General features: G+C 45.0%; 1 protein-coding gene across 3 annotated transcripts in view; it reads left to right on the top strand.

Moving 5' to 3' along the window:
* The first annotated feature begins 4,219 nt into the window (after positions 1 to 4,219).
* FLVCR2 (FLVCR choline and putative heme transporter 2) overlaps positions 4,220 to 20,620 on the top strand; it is a 35,599-nt gene continuing 19,198 nt past the window's right edge. Inside the window, exons 1-3 of one of the 3 annotated variants that reach the window (XM_063399029.1) lie at positions 4,220 to 4,997; positions 15,530 to 15,671; positions 16,879 to 17,019. In XM_063399029.1, the coding sequence (XP_063255099.1) occupies positions 4,485 to 4,997; positions 15,530 to 15,671; positions 16,879 to 17,019 (796 nt within the window). In that variant the 5' untranslated portion in view covers positions 4,220 to 4,484. The remainder of the gene's footprint in view (positions 4,998 to 15,529; positions 15,672 to 16,878; positions 17,020 to 20,620) is intronic. The other 2 variants (XM_063399031.1, XM_063399030.1) reach the window with 2 other exon arrangements.

The raw sequence follows: 20,620 nt of genomic DNA on the forward strand, positions 1-20,620 counted from the left end.
CCCCTGCACAACCTTGGTGGTTCTGAGGTCTGCAGTCTTTGCTAGATGAGAGTTTAGACTGTGCAACTAAGCCATTGTGTTTTGTTTAGCGGAAGGTAATTTTTGCAAAATTTTGAATGCTGCAGAGGTTACCTGCTGCACTGTTATGAATGGAGTTCTCCACCACTGTTCAGGTACCCAGATCTTCACCCTGAGAATGTAACAGGAAAGATTCTTAAAGGGTTTAGGGTATCGAAATAATTGTGTATCTAAACTACAGTAATAAACTAATCCATTGCCATTGTAAGCTGTATTCTGGGTGGCTCTTGGGGTGCAGAAAGCTCTGGGTGCCAGCAGAGGGCTTGCAGGGTACCCTGCTCCATCGGGGAACACCACTGGCTTTGTCCAGAGCAGCAGCCCTGCCAGCCCATGCTTCACTGTGTGTCTCCAGCTCAGCACTGCATCCAGCTGTGACCCCAACATGAGCGGCTCTGCCAGCTACTTGAATCTTGTCATTTGATACAACTACCTGACCTCTGAAGAAATTCACTAAAGCAATTTAGGAGCTGAACCCAAAAATAAATCCTTCTCCTTCTGCTAACAAAGATCTTGTAATCTTTCCTGCAATGTCTATTGTGAAAAGTTGTGTGGGATATCTGCTGACAGTTCTTCTAGACATAAATGCTATCAGTCAAAATGTGATAGATCCACCTAAGAGGGCTTTTGTTAGGCTTTGTAAGTGCAATGATGAAATTTAGAGGCACAAATAACAAGGCTGAGTGTTTGAAAGCAAGGGACATCCTGTGATCCTTCGAGGTTAGATACTTCCTATTTAAAAGGAATCTAAAGAACTGTATGGATGTGAAATCTGGTAGATCCTTGAGTACTTGCTTTTCCTTTTTTCTTTTGCTCACATACTCCTTGGATCTCTGAACTGCTGTGGAGAGAAAACACACCAAGGAATTATACTTTTCACAATAATTTTCTATAATACCTTTTGTATACCCCCAAGCCAATGTTCTTCACCCATTCGTATCACCTTCCTTGTCATCGAGCCCTAATTGCCATCTGGATTATCATTGCTGTCACCATCCCTAGCACTTATATTTATTGGGTGGACTTTGAGAACAGCAAGCTTGTTGCAAGGCTTTACATAACATAAAGGAATGTATGTACTAATTGGTCATAAAGGCAGCATATATTCCAAGACTGCCAGTGTTGGATTTCTTGAGATCAGTAGGGAAGAAGATTATAGAGGTTAGGCTCTACCTTATGACCTGCACTGTTACACTTAATTTGGGTCCTGCTTCTTCCTCTGACTTAGTGCATTCCAATCTTCCCAGATACTTTTGGCTCTAGGATCCTATAAGCTTTTTAGCACTTCTGTTAATCTCCATGTAAAGGAGATTTCCCTCTAGCTTTAAAATCCACTTGAAAGGGTTGTCCTGAAATATAAATAATTTTTCATGCCTAAGAAATTTTTATATAAATATGCTGTGATGAGGGAAATCCAAAAGCAGCTGCTCTGGTGTTTAGAAGGGAAAGAGGCATGTGAGTAGAAACAGATGCAGCAATAGAGGAGGAAATGCAAAGCACAGGGGTTTTATTTTAGTATTTTATAATTAGAAATTTGCAAATTATATAAAGGGGTGATTGAATAGTTCACAGAGTTAGTAACAAAACAGCCCTGAAATCCAAGGACAGGAGTTCAGGGAAGTGTGGGCCTACAGGTATGAAAAACCCTTGTCTGACTTGGCTTTGAGGAGCCAGTGTTCCTTCCCTACCTGGCTCATGTTCACTTGACAGGCTGCAGTCACCAGAGGCTGGGCACTGCATTCACACATCTCATTTCAGCTGTTATCTTCAGCAGAGTCTGTGTTTTAGTCATTCTTGACTTACCATTTGCCTTTTCTGACAGGACCAAGACATTGGAGCGAATGGCTCCTTGCTTGGCAGGCTCTGACTTGCTGCAGATCTTATGTTGATGCTGAGTAAACCTGAGGATTTTTGAGAAATTTAGGAGCTGAAGGTGGGACAAAAACAAAACTCAGGATGACAGACTGTTTTTGACTGCAGCTTGGAGTAGAGCTGGCAGGAGGCAAAGGACTCAACATGTGTCTCACTCATCTCCCATATATCTAAAGATTTGTCTCTTGTGTGTGTTCTTCTTTTATTCATGCATTGAGAAATTTAACTGTTCTCTGTGTCTTCCTGATGTGTGACAGTATCTCCTAGATTCCTAATTTGTTCTCTTTATACTTTTACTGCTTGTTCTTTTTTGAAAACCACATTCCATCTTCCTCTTTGCTGCCCAGAGACCTTAGGACAGCAGACTGCCATACAGTACCTAATTCCATTATCCTGCATTTATCTGAGTTTACAAATTAAAGATGCCATGGACTGTGACAATACTTTCAGTTACAGATAGCTAAAGCTACAGTCCTAAAGTCATTTCAACCTTAATACAACATGTAGGTTACATATTTAAGTAAGGCTTGACTAACTCAGTAATGTCTTAACCATCTGCAAATTTTGTTCCTTGCACTGCTAAAGGGATAATAAATGATGGTCCTCTGAACAAACCCAGATTGCCATCCTAAAAATTACCTGTACATTTCTTTTCTTGACTTTGTTTTTCAACTGCTTTTAAATCAATGATAGTGATTACCTCTGTGTAACTTTAATTTCTGTATAATATTGTGGAGAATTTTAAAAGGTATTTTCAAATCTTACCAGCCTAGAAGTTAATCTTCTGTACTCTCTTAGTTTTATTGTTAGAGTTCTCAGATGAAGTAGTTGTTGAACCGTGATAGTCTTTTTCCTGCTCTGTTTCACCTCTGTCCTATCTGCACTACCATTACTCATTGGATTCCTTATAACATTTAGATTACAAATTTGTTACAACAAATTCCTCTGATCTTTCTGTTGTCTCAGTGCAGAGCTTCGAGTTAACTTTGGTTGCCTAATTTAATAATAAATGGGACTGGATACCTTTTTTTCTGGCTTTTGCTTCTGAATTTGCCTTTCTTATTTATTATGTAAAAGAGCTACATTATGTTTATGTTGTACCATTGTGAGAAGCATCCCAGGTGAGGCTGGAGGTTCACTGGCAAAGCTGTGGGCTGAGGAGGGAGAGAGTAGGAGGATTTGCAGCTCTGCCCCATGGAACTTTCAGCAGAGTACATAGGGCAGACTGCACTGGTTCTGCTCATCTCCAGCTCTGCTTCTGGCCACTGCTGAGAGTAGGAAACCCAAGCAGGTGACAAGGAATAAGCTCTGTGAGGATACACAGCAAGAACCACTTAAACTGGCATTTGTGCTTGTTGGAATAATTTATGCAAAGCTTTTTTGTTTTGGGAGTTTGTTTGTTTTCTTTCATGGTAAATAAGAACGTAAAGGTATCAAAGCTGTTTGTCTTTGCTCCTCATGCTAGGTGGATAACTCAGAGGACAGCAGCAGTAACCTTTGACAGTGTTCCACCAAGTAGGCAAAAAGGGTATGTTATGATGCAGCTATCAAGTAAATACAAGCCAGAGAAACCTCACTTTTTCATACTCTGTATTCCTTTGTTTCAGGAATACAACATCCAAAAGACACTGCTCCCATTTTTCCAAATGAATTTTGACCTTTGTGCTAAATGCTGGAAGAGAGCTGAACACCACCACTAAACTCACGTCCTTGTGCTGAGGAATGTTTATGCAATTCAGGTAACATGATGCTAATTAAATGAACTGTAGATCATAAATGATCTCCAGGCAGGCATCTGCCAGTGGCGTGTTGCTCAAGTAATGGGAAAACAAGCGCTGACTCATTAACTGCGAATTCCCCATGAGAATGGAAACAAACACCACTTTTGGCTCTTTTACTTCAGTGACGCTGAGATGTTTTAATTTTGATTTCACTGGATATTTTCACTCTCTAGTGTGCCATTGTGAAAAAAAAAACATCAGAGGCCAACTCAAACGAACTCCAAACCAATTCCTCCTCTAGGACTCCACCCTGGCATCTCTGGCGGCGCCGGGCATTGCCCGCTCCCTCACAGCCTCCCCCAGGTCACAGTTCTGCTCAGCCCACGTCCCCTCATCGCTGGCGGCCGAAGCCTCTCCTCCCCCGGAACGCCGGGGGGCCCTCGGCGGGCCCGGGCAGTGGCGGGGGGCAGCCCTAGGGCGGGGGTCGCGGCCCCTGTGCTGCGGGGCGGGCAGGGCATCGGCAGGACCCGGGCCAGGGTAGCGGCCCACCACTGCCCCGGCGCTTCGAGGGCCTGCCGTGCCCCCCGGGCGGCCCGAGCCCTTCCCGGCCTCGCTGCGGGGCGGGGCCGAGGGCGCGGAGGGCCGGCCCGGGCCGGGGGCACCTCCCCGCGCTGCGGCCGCCAGTGAGCCCGGCGGGGGCGGCCGGGCGGGGCCTTTGGGGCAGGTGGTGCCAGCGCCGAAGCCGTGCCGTGCCGTGCCGAGCCGTGTCGAGCCGTGCCGTGCCGTGCCGTGCCGGGTGCGGCTCACGGTGCCGGCATGGTGTTGCAGGAGCCCGCCGGGGCGCCGAGTCTGTCGGCTGCGGCAGGAGGGGTCGGTGATGCCGCCGCTGAGGTACAGCTGTCCCGGCTTCGCTGGGCTGTGCTGCTGCTCTTCAGCAGCTACTCCCTGTGCAACGCCTTCCAGTGGATCCAGTACGGCAGCATCAACAACGTCTTTGCGAGCTTCTACGACGTGAGCACCTTCGCCATCGACTGGCTGTCCATGAGCTACATGCTCATCTACATCCCCCTGCTCTTCCCTGTCGCCTGGCTGCTGGACAAGAGGGGCCTGCGCCTCATCGCCCTGGCTGGCTCGGCCCTGAACGCCATGGGCGCCTGGGTGAAACTGGGCAGCCTGAAGCCGCACCTCTTCCCCGTCACTGTCCTGGGACAGGTCATCTGTGGCCTGGCCCAGGTCTTCATCCTGGGCATGCCCTCACGCATCGCGTCCGTCTGGTTTGGCTCCCACGAGGTCTCCACTGCCTGCTCCATTGCGGTCTTTGGGAACCAGGTAATGGGCAGCTGCACCTGGCTGGCCGCACACGTGGGGCGGGCTGAAACCTGCCTGGCCGGAGACTGGGAGCGCTCAGGGAGCAGACCAGGGAGGGCTGGGAGATGCACATGGCCTGAAGGGCAGCCCCAGGGATAACACGAACTTATGTGAAATTCCCCCTGGAAATGCAGCTGGTAGCTGGAATGATGTCACTGGTGTTAGCCTGAGGACTGATGGTGGTGGCAGAATCAACTGGGACCACCATCTACAAAGGTCGGGGCTGCATGGGGGTTAGGTATGATTCTGGCTTTGAGAGCTCTTTGGTTCAGGCTCTTCTCCAGTGCCCTCCACTTCCTGTGTGTGTGAATCTCCAGTCCAGGGCTGTGATTGAGTTGAACTGTGAATGGCCTAGGGGGGAAAGCACAGTGCTGAGAAACTGCTTCAGGCAGAGTGTCCTTCAAATCTTGTATCTGCAGTTGCATCTGGACTTGACACTGCAATATCCTCTTCCTGCTGACAACTAGATGGGACAAAGGAGATTAGCTGTTTGCTGAAAACATTGTCATTGGGCCCTGGAGGAAAAGGACTTTAGCACTTTTATACCTCTTAAAAGTAGCTACTGAGTTTCTACGAGCAGTTGCTTTGAAAAAAAGGAAAGTTCCATCAGGCCAGTGTGAGGTCAGCTTCCCGAGGACTCTTGTATCAATGCAGGTCCCGGAGGCCAGTGACCCACACTTGCTCAGACTGTGACTGTCTTTTCTCGTAGCCAGAGCAGATAATTTTTTATACAGCTTTGAAAGGCTGGGGGAAATAGCTTCTTGACCCTTGCACCGGAACACCTGCTCGTACCAGTTGCGTGAAGTGAACAGGCCAATACTGATGCAGTGGGGCATAAGTGAAATGAGCCTGGCTCTGCAGCCCTGACACAAAGAAGAGGAAAGTAGAACCTGGCATTAGCTGCTAGGCTGGGCCTGTGCTCCTTGCTTTGAGATGCAGTGTACTCCCCTGCATGTGACTCTGCTCCACCCTGGACCATTCATCCACCCAGCCTGTGAGTGGCTGCCATTCTGATTTGAATGGTTTTTGATTCAGGTAGGTTTTAATGCAGACTGCTTCTTCGTGTGTTTCTGTATTTATTTAGGTACTGCTGAGGCAAAAGTGGTGAATGCTTGAAGATGGTATTTGAGGAACAGTAGTTTGCTGAACAGCACTAGGGAATTAAGGGGCCCGCTTCACATGTTTTGGAAAGAGAAAACATCTTTCCTTGAGTGCATCTAAGCTTTCCTTTTTGCTTTTATCATCACTTCCAGTGGGCTGGTTTTTATGTGTTTTTAAAGGCATCTTTAGAGTCGAAGGCATCTAACTTAGCCTAAGCAAATAAGTAACTGAGCATTTTGCTGTCAGATTTTTTGAAAATTATTCAGGTGGAGTTACTCAACAGTGTGCATTAGAAATCCAAAAAATGAGGCTGTCAGCTTGTGCTATATGCATGTGTGGAGTCATCATCATCCCAAAAGGAGTGGCTTAGTGTAAAGGTTGCTAAAAGCAAACTTTGGCTACCCTTTTGGTGTTCCACACTGCTCTGGTGGTTGAACTGACATGACAATGAGACCTCAGTTCTGTACAGTCTTTGCTTTGTAAGCCCAGACTTTCCTTTTAGAGAATCAGGGAAGTCAGAAATGGTAGTGACTAAAGACAGAGCATACTCCATAGAGAAGACCTATTTATTCCCATAGTCAAGCATAATCACAGTGAATGAAAACTAGCTATTTTGTTTACTGGTGAGGTTGGGCAGGAGAAAGAAATAGAGGCATAGATTTTTCCTGACTGCAATTAAAGATTGTGTTAGGGAGTATTAGCAAAGGGTATAATACAGTGGTTTTGTAATTGCAGGATAGTAAATTATTCCCTATGCTTGTTTCTCTACAACTGTATGGTTTCCCTTGCCATGTCACTTAGCTTAATTATTATTATTACTGAATACCAAGCATTGTTGTCCCTCTCCATTAGAAAGTGCAAGCAACTCCATGAAGAAGCAGGGAAGTGCCATTGCTTCTTTATTTGCTGTACCTGCTCTCTTTCTGCTCTTGCTCTCTTGGCCCCAGGCTGCACTTCAGCAGCACTGTCCTGAGGAAACAGGACAGTTTCCTGTCTGCTGGCTCATCTCGGTCTGCTGGGGCCATGTTTGCTTAGGACACTGCCTCTGCTTGCTGACTGGTGGTAACCTTCAAGTTCAAAGTTAACCCCTCCAGAGTAAATAATTTAATCAATCAGACAAGATATTAAATACCCTTAAAAAAAATCAAACAATCTCTAGTAAGGTGTCAGAATTACCTCACTTGTTTCTGGCCATATGTTGGCTATGGTATCTGAATTGTGAAAACTGGTTAGATTGAGCACTCTTGAATCAGTGCTGGAGAGCTTCTAGAAGAGTGTGAACACCTTCTGTGGTGTCATCACATCCTCTTGTTTACCCACTGCTGGTTTTCATGACATTTTACTTTTCCATATTTTAACAGGAAGATATATAGGTGTTTTTCCATTTTTTTTTCCTTGTCATGGAAGTTCATGTGTGGGGAGGTATAGAATGAAGTTTACGTGTCAGATGCTTTGGCATTAATATATTAGTGATATTGAAATACTACTGGCTTCTCATTGCTTGAAAGACTAGGAAAAATCTATATGGGGATTCTTCCTCATGCTGAAGATCTGGGGTTAAGAAGCAGAAGTGTTATGGAGAGTTCACTAATGTTCTTCAGATGCATTTTAATATTGGCAGGAATTTGTCTGACATGCTTATGAAATACAGCTGTCAGTAGTGGTGTGCCTGCTGCATCAGCAGTGTTCCCTGTGGAGCACGTCAGTGCTGGATGTCTATGTGAAGCCCCACACACGAGGTGGATAGGAGAGAGTGGTCTGAGTAAGGCCATGCTGCTACCATTTTGTTGTATTGATTCATCAGCTCCACCCCTGTTTGGGACTGTGGTTGTGACCTGACAGGCAGCAGCAAACAGGCTTCTAAACTTGTGTGCTGATGGCAGACTGTCCATCATTCTGCCTGGTGACAGGACTGCAGTGGGAAGAAACGCTCTCCTGAGTTACTGGCATTTGCAGGAGTGTGTGCTTGCTGGAGCAGCAGGTCTTGCCCCTTCATTTAACACACTTGCTCCTCCGTAATGTGGGGATGAGGAAGCACATGGTCCTTTGGCATGACAGAACTAACATGGTGGTGGGGATGCTTAGGTAGTGAGTTAAGTTTTCATGGCATTTTGAAATTTATAAGCTGGATTTGATGGCCAGGTACCAGCTCTCTCCTTCAGCTGCCAAGGTGTGTGCTGAACTGCTTTGCCTGGATTTTATGTGTATCTCACTCTTACTAGTTTATCTCCCTGTTTGTCACTTGATGGGCAAGGGGCACAGGCAGCATGCAGAGAAGCGTATAACTGTGTTGCACACAAACAAAGAACATTTGTGTATTTGATTTGTTTGCCACCAGTACTGGGTTTTTTGATGATTGAGAGACACCTTGTTCCTGTTTCTTGCTGTTTTGACAAAGAAACAAGCGACTGATGGGCTTGGGAGTAAGGATGCGGGCCTGTTAAATGATCTTTTTGCAGTAATTCTGCCTTTTTAATTATTATTAATTTAAAGCAAGGCTTGAAAAAAGGTGATGTGATTTGGGAGGAAAGAAAACTTCAGCCTCATAGTAAGCTCTGCTTTAGGGGAAGAATCATGCAGCACCTTACTGATCTTAGGATCTGTCCGTGTTCTGATGTAGCCGAGATGTGACTTCAGAGATTTAGGGCTTCTGTAACACAAACAGCCTGAGGTGGAGGATTTAGGTGGTATCTGCAGCCTGCTGGGAGTGGCAGTCTCGAAGTGATTAGGTGATGGCCTATTGAAATGGATAAAGGTGTGAATGATGGTGATAAGGTGTGAATGAAATTCAGGGAAATGTTCCCTCTCTCACTCCTGGTGGGTCCTTTCCTCTGTTTTGAATTGAGGGTAAGTCTGCCTTGGTAGTGGCTGAGGTGGGTTTTGCCATGTAGCTGATCTGCAACATCTGAATAGCCATTGCATTTTGAGCTGGTAATCCTACAGTGCTGTTTGTGCTGAGCATGTGCCATTGTTTGATGCCCCACTGATAACTCTGTTCTGTATCTTTTGTACCAGGAAAGGCAGCATCTTAAAGTCTAAGAAGCATTGTGGAAATGTATCATGTCCTGCAGAATCCCTGTCTTCCAGTCTTTCAGTGGACTTTTAGATCATCTTTGGCTGCACTGTCTCTGCTGGAGGATTCGCATTCTCTCAAATGATTCCCTGTTAGAAATATGGACAGGTGGTGATCTGTCTCACAGCTCTCTAGCTTGGCCCTATATTTCTCAGAGTTTTAGCTATCAGAATAGAGAAGATTTTAGTGTCAGCAGCTAATGGTTGACATAGTTGCTTGTAGTGACAATAGTTAATGGGTGAAATTCTCTAGCCCTGTCTCCTTTCTCTCCCTGAAAAAAAAAGGGCGGGGTAGATCAGAGTGCTTGGATCTCAATAAGTGCTGTGTGGCCAACTCTCCAAGATCCTGGACATGGCTCAGTGTGGGAGGGTGTGCTGACCAAATAGCAATGTGGCTTTTGCAGGAATGCCTCAGTTTCTATAAATGGACATGAGAGCCTGAAATGAACTTTTTCTACCCATTTCATCTGATGCTCCCTTTCCAGACCAAACGCAGCTCCCCTTTCTCACTCACAGAAGTTGGCTTTTGGGTTAAGTTCTGCCTGAGGTAGCTGTCAGAGCTGAAATCCCTCTGTTTTGTTCTCTCTCTTGTCTACTGCTGTTGTTTTGCTGTGTTGCATTTCTTTCCCAGCAGACTGGGGGAAGTTGCATTCAAGACTGACAGCCTGAGTGACTCACACGGGGGAATAGTCTTCACTGTACAGCATTGCATCATATTAAGCATTATGAGATGGTGCCATAGAAGCAGAAGTGTGCAGAAGGGAGTTTGCTTTGTTTTCAGATGAGCTTTGGTTGTGCAAGTGCAGTTTGGAAAAAATAAAATGTCTCCCACATTTGTGGGAAAGTCAAATAGAGCTTAAGCCCTGTCTTATCACACAGCTTGATTACAATTATTCCTTTCACAACTTGTGTATGTCTTTATTTTTTCTCAAAACACTGCAAGAAAGTTATGTAAACTGTACAAATATGTACATTGGCTTCGTGACTATCTGGATTTCAGTAGGCTCTTCTTTTTGCTGTGAGTGGTATGGAAGAAGCATATTCTGGACACTAATTCATACAAAAGTTTATTGTGTAGGAACTGGCAGCTTCTGCTTAAACAACACCTCAGCTGAGTATTTTCAATTCTCCTGTAGCCTTTTATATGGAAAGACAGCTGGGACCTTTGCTGACAGCAAAGTATTGGGAAGCCAGTGTGCAGTTGGGAGGCACGGGGGGTGAGAAGGGGGTAGGGGTAGCTGTCTGCTCTCTGCAGGTTGTGATATATGAATTATAGGGTCGGAAGGTTCAGCTGCTCTTGTGAAATGTCATGGTTACAGTTTGAGGGGGACGTGTAGTTAGAAAAGGAGGGAGGGCCTAGGACAGAGCTTTGATACCCAGACAAGAGTAGAAGAGGATGCTGCGTTGCCCAGAGCTCTGGAACAAGCATGTCCTCAAAGGGCTTCTCTGGGTGAATCCAGAGGGAGTCTGAAGTGTATCCTCCTCACTCTCCAAAGTCTTGGCTTGTTGACCAAGCTCTAAGACTGTGTTGAAATCATAGTGTCTGAAAAGCCTGTTGTATTGGTGTTTATCAAAGATCTTTTGATTGCTACATTTTCTGTCCACTTGGCCAAAACAGCAGGCTGCTGGTCTTAGGGTTTCCTGGGACTCCTGCTTATGCTGAACCTCCTAAAATTTGGCATCACTTTTCTCTTCTTCCATTCCCTATTTGAATATTTGGTAACAGACCATTTGGTATGTTTGTGTGCAAGTAGTGTGGATTTTCTGTTGACTTGTTCTTTTGAACTCCTAGACGAATACTAGCTGGTCCTGATGCCTCATAGAAAAAATTAATTTAAATAAATTGAGTAATATCTGCCACTCATAACGCATCATGAATGATGGTCCAAGACCTTTTTCTCGAAAGTTCTCCTTCCACACTGATGATGTGTTGACCCTTCCATCAGGTTTCCTGATTTTGTTGTGTTTGAAGAGTTTTGACTTGGTTTGTAAAGCTGTTCTGGTGCCTCTTTTGGCCTAATTACAGTTTTATTTTAGCTTGGTCCAGTTTGCTGTCATTTTTCTTTGCTTGAAGGAATAATGTCCAGTTTTAGAGCTGGGTAGTTTATGTTCATGTGGTTTGTTGTTTTATTTTTTGTGTTTTTGTTTTTTTTTACTTAATAGTGGTTCCTTTATTCTAAAATATTTTTGGTAATATTCTCTAGGCTTACAGTGAGCCTCTGATTCAGTGTCTTTGCACAATCTTAATGCCACTTGCAAGCATTTAATTTCTTAGGCTTTTCTTCTTCATTTCTGTTTAACAAACTTCTTTCCTTTTAGGCAGCTTCCTCTTGTAAGCTATATATTGCTGTAGTGTTTTGGAGGGTGTTTCCTTTTTTTTGTCACTGCTGCAAGGAAGCTGAATTTCAGTCCACTGCAGAACCATTCTGTAATATTGATCATAGTCACACTGTGCTGTTCTGGGTCAAAATCACAAATTGTGCTGCTTCTTATAAGTTTTCCTCAGTAAAGGATATTTATGGAATCCAAAAATGCAGTCTCTGCATCATCCCTGTCATGATGTTTATTTAGCTTGCAAGGGCATTGTCAAAATTTCTTACTGTTGTATATTTTTGCTTTTGCAGCATCTCTCTCTCTCTATCTTTTAACATTTTAATTGACCTTTTGGATTTGGTGGTACCCTCTGTCAACATTTATACCTACATATGGAAGTTTACAGGGCTTCTGTGTTCCTGTTGCTGACTCATAGTTTTCTTTGAGGTGGAGGTCCACTCCTGCACTCTTCCTCTGATCACTCATTTACAATTTTTATGCTGATAACCACTGGTTATCTTCCTTCAGGAGACTCTTAGCAGCTAACCTTAGATATGTCATTTTCTATTTCAAGATTTTGGGTACATTTATGCTATCTTCTTAGCTACTTACTCTTGGGTTTTTTGCCTGTTCTTGTGCACACTTGAATATGATCTTGTTTTTGTGACAGGTCCTTGGCAAAATTCAGGTAGGAAATACATTTCTTCTATCCTTTTCTAGTCTCTAAAGAGTAAGTAAGTCATCTGAACAGTGCACTTTGCTGTAGTTGTTGACTTCCTAGCAATGTGTTTAAAAATTACCCCGAAGCTGTCTTAAAACAAAGTGCCAGCAGCCTGATCTCTTGGAGAGATCCTCAGAGATCAGGATCAGGCTGGGTGTTTTGGGTGAGAGGATTCTGGGTGATGTACCAAATGTTGAGAACAAGCTTATCTATATAGGTATTAGAGACCTATCTGCCTGTATAAAAGTTGGAGATGCAAATACAATAAGAGGGTCCATTATGACGCATTATGACTGATAGTGTCTGTAAGAGGGTAGCACAACTTTTGCAGAACTAACCTTATTTTTACATAGCTTTCTTTTCCCTGATGTGCAAGGTGTGGAGAAGGGAGAGAAGTTATATTTCCCTTTCTAAGGTATCTTTAAAATTTTCTGGTTAATAGGTTACAGTGTTTCTGTGGGCTGATGGTAATGTTCACACTGACCTGCTGAGAACTAGGCTAAAAATCTCCTTATAATAAGTAAAGTATATGCAATGTAATAGTCATCATGTTGTTGAGAGCTTGTTTTCTCTGCTAAAAATGCTATGAATAATCCAGGATCTGTGAGTGTCATTCAGGAAATCTTCAGTTTTAGTCAAGTCAAGGGGCCTCATCTTCACAGAATTATTACCATGAGTTGCTCTGAAATATAAAATGTAGCTCCTATTGCTATGATATTTTTTGTCCATTCTGCTTCTTATCAAGGTTCTTATCAAAGGTATGATGAACTCCTAATGGATAAAAGTTGCTTCTTTTGGGGGGAGGAGAAGAGAAAGGACAAAATATCCATTTATGGTTAGAAAAGTTGTTCAGGAAAATTCTTCCGAAAAGGCGATAAGTAGTTCAAGAAAGCTGGGTAAGTCTGTGACCCATTGGGTAAGTGATGACTGTAGGACCTATCAGTAAAAGATTTCTAAACAATTTGCAACAGACTCTCAATGCCTTCTCTGCTAGGTATATCAGACAGATCCTTTTTCAGGAAGGAGCAGCTGGAAGGAGACTGGAAAAGATTGAATCTCAGCTGTGGTCCTGCAGAAACTTATGTCAGAGGTCAGAATGAAGCGTGGATCTCTCCTCTCCTGTTTTGCTGCTGTTCAGCAGCTCATGTGGCTAGCATGTGATTGCAGAGAGAAGGAAGCCAAGAAGTACCTAGCACAGGAATCCAGCTTAGTTCTTCCAAGAATGAAACAGTGGTAAAACAAAGAGTCAGTTTCCAGTCAAATGTTTGTAAACCTTGCTTGGGAAAGGGTGGAGGGTGTATGGAAGACCTGATACATGAGACTCAATAGGACTCTTCTCTCAAATGGAAAGGAGCACTGTTTAGAGTCTCTTCCTCAAAGGTTAAATCTTTAGAAATGCTCTGGAGATAGGAGTGAAGTCCAGGCTGGCTGTGTCCTGGGCTGACCAGGCACACCAGAGGCACAGACCTGCACTTGGCCATGAGGAGGGTAGAATAAATGTGCTGCAGACACAAGCAGGCTTCTGCCCTCTACCAGCAATCTCCGAGAGCTTCTGTGTTTGATGCCGTTACCTTTTCTGTGCAGCTGTAGGTTTGTGTAGGGGAGGGGAGGCATGCAATTTGGTGGAGATTACAGCTTGAAGCCTCTAAACATGAGAGTTCTCTGTAGTCAGTGGGCAGTGCAGAGGAGAGCCAGCCTGACTCGCTGTCCTGAGAGGCTAGGCATAGGCCATATCTGAACAAAACCGAGCTCTGGCAAGTTTAGTCCTGTGTCAGAGACTCTCTGTGCCATGTGGATGTTAGAAAGGTTTATCCTCCTTAATGGTCTTTTAAGTTTCCTCCTAAACTCTTTTCAGTCCTTGACTTGCTATCTAGGTTGGCACAGCGTGGCTTTGTCTTCAGTCTCTATAACCAAACCTCAAATGTTCTTATTCTTGACAGTGCCTTGAAGTGGAGGGGCACATCTGTAATCTCTTGATGGCTCTTCTCACTAGCTCCCTGCAATGTCTGAGCACCAAGAATTAATTTAGTGTAGATATCTGTTGCCGATCCTGACCCAGAATATCCCCGATCCCAGTGGAGGGCACTGTTTGACACGCGAGAAGTTTGGCCAGACATGGTTGAAAGTCACTTGTTTGTAAGCTAAATAGGGTGCCTGAGGCTAGCAGATAGCTCTGTTTGAATCCTAAGCCCTCTTCCTGTCTCAAAAATACACCAGCTGGAGGGAGGAGTAGGGATTTTGTGGAGAGTTCTCTGGTGCTGGAGGGCACAAGCTGATTTTTAGCTTACTACCAAATATGGCAATATATGAAATATAGTTGTTCTGAGATCTTTGTCTTGGCCAGTAATTCAGTCTTCCAGAATGTATCTATCAGCATCCCAGAAACATGGAGACATGTCAGAGAAAGCATTCAGAAAGCACAAGGAGGTTTTGCTAGAAGACAGCCTGGGAAAGTTTATCCAAGCTCATGCCTGGCTTGCAGGGCTCTTGGGTCTTCTGCTCTGTGCTGACGTGCTTCCATGAGGTTTATGGGCTCCACAGAACTTGTCTTCCTTAGTGCTGGCTTTCTGTATAGTTCAGAGCAGTTTATCCAGGGACAGCTGCCAAGCTCCATTACTGAAACAACCTCAACATCTAGGATATGTGCTGTCAACACTTCCTTTGCTTTCAGCCTTGATGCTCTTCTAGGTTCTCCTGGTGGTCATAAGGTGAGCCTTGTCTTGGGAGGCTGCTCATTTGAAACTGTATCAAAGTTGGCTGAGCCGGATTAATATATCAATTATGTGAGTGGTCACATAATGAACTTAAGTGGTTAGAAAATAAATTGTTTCAATTTATTAACCCAGCAAATATTGGTTGGTTTTGATGGTCTTGTTTTCTGCCATTTTTAGTGAGCAAAGTTGAATTGCCAGGTGATCAGGCCAGCTCTAGAGCAGGGGTAAGGTAAGGAATGGGATGTGTGTGTGAACAGGAACATATATTTGTGGAGGAGGTAAGGGCAGGCCAGACCACCACTTTTGTGGAGCCAGGTATTCATTTTGCTCAATTCTGTTGTAAAACCTTGCCTTGAATATCCTGACAGTTGTAAATGCAGTGGGGAAACCTGTCTTATGGCCTAATTGCAATGTGTATCTGACTTTTATCTGTTAATTTTTAGGTGGTAAAGAAGATTTTTATCTTGGTTGTGAAACTGGATTAGGCTCAGCTGAGCCTGTACTGAGCTGTAGGGTAGTAGCACTGTTGTGGTTTCATGTCGTGCCTCTGTTTATCCCTTCTCTCTCCTCAGCTTGGCATCGCTGCAGGCTTTCTGGTCCCTCCAGTTCTGATCCCTAATGTGGAGGATGTGGAGAAGCTGGCCTACCACATCAGCATCATGTTCTTCATGACTGCAGGTGTGGCATCAGCCCTGTTCATCCTGGTCATCATAGGTAAGGAGGTGGGAGTGTGAACATGAAACCAGATGGGACTGAGATCAGCCGATGTGTGTCAGGGGCCTGTGTGCTGGGAAATGGGCTGGGCAGGCCATCTGGGGATGTGTCCTACCATGCACCTGACAGGGTCATGCAATACTGTATCTTGCTGCTTCAAACCTTTGACAAACAGCACATGTAGAAGGGAGGTTGTCAGCGAGCCTGTCAAATTGTTAGTTTTGTCCATTGCCTGCATAAATTCCAGGCATGAGTAAATCCTTTAAAAACCAAAAGATATCTTGCAGGTTTCATAGTCATCTTGCCTGCAAACAGGGTGCAGGGCCTTGGGTTATGTTTGGGACCTGACTACCCCTTAAGAGTAGAAAGAGGCAGATTACATGGCAGGATTCCATAACAGGAACAAGCTGTTCCCATTTATGAGTGAAGACAATAAAGCATGAAGGACAGTATCAGGACACATGGGTTGCAATTCCCCAGCTTAACACATGAAGTTGAAGCCAGATCTTTAGCATGAAAGACTGGCATGCTCTCTGGCAAGCTGAATTTGGTTGCTGAATTACATGCAGTTTGTTTGACAGGCTCCTCTTGCCAGTTTATTCATGTTGCTGGTGGCTGAATCAGATGTAGACTTCAAATAATGTGGGGCATGGAATAGACAAGGTACAAAATGCCTGTCTCGCACCTGGCAAAGCAGTATCGCCTGTGACTGGGATTTCTGGATGCTACTTTAATACTAAAAAGGGGCAGCAGATGGCTTGGCCTGAAATAAAACCTGGCAAAGGTTATTGTTCCCTGGCCACTGGCCACTGCAGAGCACTAGGCCATCTTTGTCAACTGACTTGTCCTGTTCCACTTTGTCATTTGTAAATCCACATAACACTTTTGCACCTGGCTGGTCATCCTTCTAGAGACACAAGCATTAATAATCCTGAGAACTCTTTTGGTGTTGCTGTACACTGCCTACACAAAAAGCTCATTGAAGTCAAGATCTTTCCCTTGGGAAGGTGGCAGGAGTTATTGTTGTAAGAGAGCTGTTCTTTCCTGTTCCTGGATAGGTTCATGCATGGAGATCAAAGCTTAAGGAAAATGGTGTGCTTTGTACTTGGTTCTACCAGCCCCTCTGCCATCCCTCAAATGGTGCAGTGTGTGCTCAGGCCCCTCAACTGCACCATTACAAACAGATGTACTTTGTGTCTGTTTTCAGTCTTCAAGGAGAAGCCCCCGAACCCTCCAAGCCAAGCTCAGGCTTTGATCCAGTCAAGACCAACTGCAGAGTATTCCTACGTGCAATCAATCCTCCGCCTGCTCCGCAATTACAACTTTTTGCTGCTTATGGTCACTTATGGTAAGGTCTGGCCTTTCTTCTTGTGCAGTTATCATGACTTCTCTCTCCCTCTCTGTGCTCTGCTGGAGCAGTAACTGGCTTGAATTGGGGAATATAAAGATAGCTCCCCTGTGCTGCCACAGACCAGGAATCCTTATAGCCCAGTTCTCTCCAGCAGTGGCTACCAGCAAATGCAGCAGGGAAGAATGAAAGGAAGATGTGCCTCTACAACTGTTCTTCCAGTCTTCGTTTGCTCTTCAGGGGATTTCCTTATTTGTTCTCTTTTCCTAGTCATTTAGTTAATTGCATCATGATCTAAGTGTTTACGTAAGAAATACAGAGACGCGTCTGAGTGCAAGTCACAGAACTGAGTGAAAGTTATTTCCAAAGGCAAGGATATGAGTATGACTGCAGACATCTCTGTAGAGGTCATGTGGAGTATGCAGACATGCAGACTTTGTCAGCTTCCTAGGCAGTTTCTCTGAGGCAACTGGAAAAAAGGACTGGAGAACATCTTATGCCATCTGTCCTTACATGCTGAATTTGCTGCTTCCTTCTCATCAGCAGTCTCGGTCTGTCTGTTTGAGGGCAGTGTGATGTGCTGAATCTATTCCCTGATGCTGAATTGGCATATGGAAAAGTGTTTTTGTTAATAGCAGAAAAACCATTGTGGTCTGTGCCTGGCTGCATAATAAGGTATACTGTAGCCAGCTAGTCTGTGGGTAGGTTTGTCTTCACTTTTCCTACCAGGCTGATATGGAGACTTCTCGGGGAGACAGTTAAACATTGCTGAAAGTTCTGCACGTTCTGCCAGCAATTGCATCTGAAAGAGGTTGGAGAGAGTCAGATGGTGGCTTTTGTACTTGCTGAGGATGCTAATGGTCTTTTGAGTTGTTGGAATCTCTGTTCCCTTCCTTCTCAGTGCAGTAGACTTCTAGAAATGCCCCTCTCAGATTGCTCTTAAACTCTCCTGGTTTGCATTGCCGTTGGGTTTGGCTTTTTTTTTTTTTTCCCCTGTAGGACATAATGCACTCTCAGAAACTGAAGACACAAAAACCTGTCAGGCAGACTGTCTAAAGTTGGATTGTATCATCTGCTCAGTTCATATTTACCCTTCAGGAAAAAGAAAGGGGGAAGCATTCGCTCTAATACGCTGTCTTGGTTTGAAAGACAGGTGTCTGCTAGGGAGGGGCAGGGCCTCCCTTGGAACAGAGAATTCAAATCCCCTCCCTCCAAATTATTATAATTTATAAAATTAAAGGGCTCTCAGACAGAGGTATGGGGATAGGAATAACAGTTCTTTACTAGTATGTATAATAAGACAAACAAACAACAACTACAGCTTTAATAATAAACAGAACCAGGACCCCGGTAACAGCCTCCCCGACCCTGTACAGACCCGTTCCCCGTGGGTGCAGTTCCGCTCCCGGCCGACAGGGGCGCTGCGGGCTCCCGGCGGGCAGGGCCGGTGCGATCATCCCCCGCGGCTGCAGGGGGCGCTGTGGCGCGGGCTCGGGGAGCACGCGGTGATGGCGGCTTTGTCCCAGATGGGAGGAGACGGCAAAGACGCACCAGAAACCCTGGAGCGGAGGCTGAAGACGCAGGAGGTCTTGGCAGGCAGGAGGTGTGGGCTACAGAGCAGCGAAAATACTCAGAGCAGTGCTGAAGGAACAGCAAGGGGGCGGGACAACAGCGGCCCTGCTCCCAGCGCGGTGACAGGCCCCCCTTTTAGTGAGGTAGGGGATAACAAGATCCCAGTTCAGCGTTTGCTCCCAGGAGCAGAGGCTCACTCCACACGAGAATAAAAACAGGACCAAGCTGGGCTTTTGCAGCAGTAAAATGAGTTCTTTTCCTAAGCAGCAGCTACACCATCACCATCGGAAGGCTTCAGTAAGTGAAAGAGTTTCCCCTCCCGGCTGTCTCAAGCACCCAGCCATTAGTGCTGCTTAGCAAAACAATGGGAAAAAACCCATCGGTAAGACTTAAAGAAAAGGAAAGGAAAAAAAAAACCCTCAGCCCCCAGCATAGGCATAAACAAATCCAAGAGGAGGGCTCTCAGTTAGAGCATGTTAAGAATCTGACCCTCCTGGGATAATTCTTTTCTGTCAGTCGCAAACAGTGTGTTCAGTGGCTCATAATTAATTTTCTCTTGCTGCTGCTCTGTGCATTTATTCTGTCCGTCTCATGCTAATCTCCAGTTTGACTTGAGTGGTGACTGTTACTCAGAGAGAGAACTATGCTATGAAACACTTTTTTTTTTAGCTTGTCTGGGTTTAAAATGGTGACAGTTTTTCCTACTCATGTCAAAAGTTACGTTGGCCAAGATGTAAGACATCTGCAGCCACATGAGTGCAACTAAGTCATTCTGCCTACCTAACATAAAGATATGTGCAGCCTGTTGGCTTTTGTGTTAGAATAGCATGTGTCAGGGGAGAGAGGGGCAAACCTGCTGCTTGTTCATCTCTCCTGGCTGTAGAAAGAATGGGGATCCTTCTACAATTCCAGGTGAGAACAGGTTTGCAGACCTCTAAGGTCTTGGTATTACCAGCAGGCAATGATTCTTTTCTTGTGGCAAGACTCACAGTGCTGGAAACAGTGGTGTCACTGCTGCTATGTCAGTGCTAGTGAACTGTTTTTCAGGAAAGCCCTCAGGGAACCTTTTCCCCAAGGCTGCTGACATTGCTTCCATAAAACAGGCATAACATGGAATGAACATTAAGGAATTCCAAGTCAATGGGGTTGGACTTTGTATTGGAGAGCATGTTTCTAGTGGAAGGCAGTAGGCAGGAAAAGGGTGGGAAATTCTGGGAAAGGCTGGTACAGTGGAAGTCATGAGACAGTCTTAAAGCATCAGCATTTGGAATGGTGATGGGGCAGTGAGAACTGGGTAAGGAACCATTATTGGAGAGATTACAAGGGTGAACAAGAGAGAGACCAAGAGTCTGGCATGTAGGTAATAGGCTGCCTACCTGTGGAAGACCTGGGTTCTAGTCTGAGACTTTTTAAGGGCTCCTTTTGGAGCTGTAGGCAATCAACTTCCCTGTTCTGGCCTCTATAAAATAGAGGAGACACTGAGATATCAAAAAAGTTATTCTACGTTACAAACCATAATAACTAGCTAAAGAATCAGGTGGTGCTGGACCTTCAGACGTCCTGCTCCCAGCTACTGGTTACGGTTTCCCCCATCTGGGTGGGCAAATGGCCACTTTCCCGTTGGAAACAACCATATCCTGTTTTATGGACGTTCAAACAGCTATAATTCTCAGAGAAGCTTCACTGAGCAACTGTGACATATGAAGTGCCCACAACTTTTCTCAGCCCTCACATATGCAAATTTGACACATTGTCTCGATTCTTAGAATGTTTTGCCTGTCTCTGGTGCCAAGTGTTGCTGCCAGCTCTTACTTTCTGTGCAGCTTGGGAGCAGGGGCCCTTCTCTGTCTTGGAAATCACATGGATCACAGAGCTCCTGTAAAGCTGGTTTACTGACAGCATTAGGTACCAGAGCAGCATGTGACTGTCTTCACATGCTGCTCTGGCTGTCCTCTTGGCTGGATGAGAAATAACGGTGCATAAATGAGCGGTTAATGTTTATGTCCAGCTTTGAAGTGAAGAACCAGAA

This window comes from Prinia subflava, chromosome 5 (genome assembly GCF_021018805.1).
Source record: "Prinia subflava isolate CZ2003 ecotype Zambia chromosome 5, Cam_Psub_1.2, whole genome shotgun sequence".
NCBI lineage: Eukaryota > Metazoa > Chordata > Aves > Passeriformes > Cisticolidae > Prinia > Prinia subflava.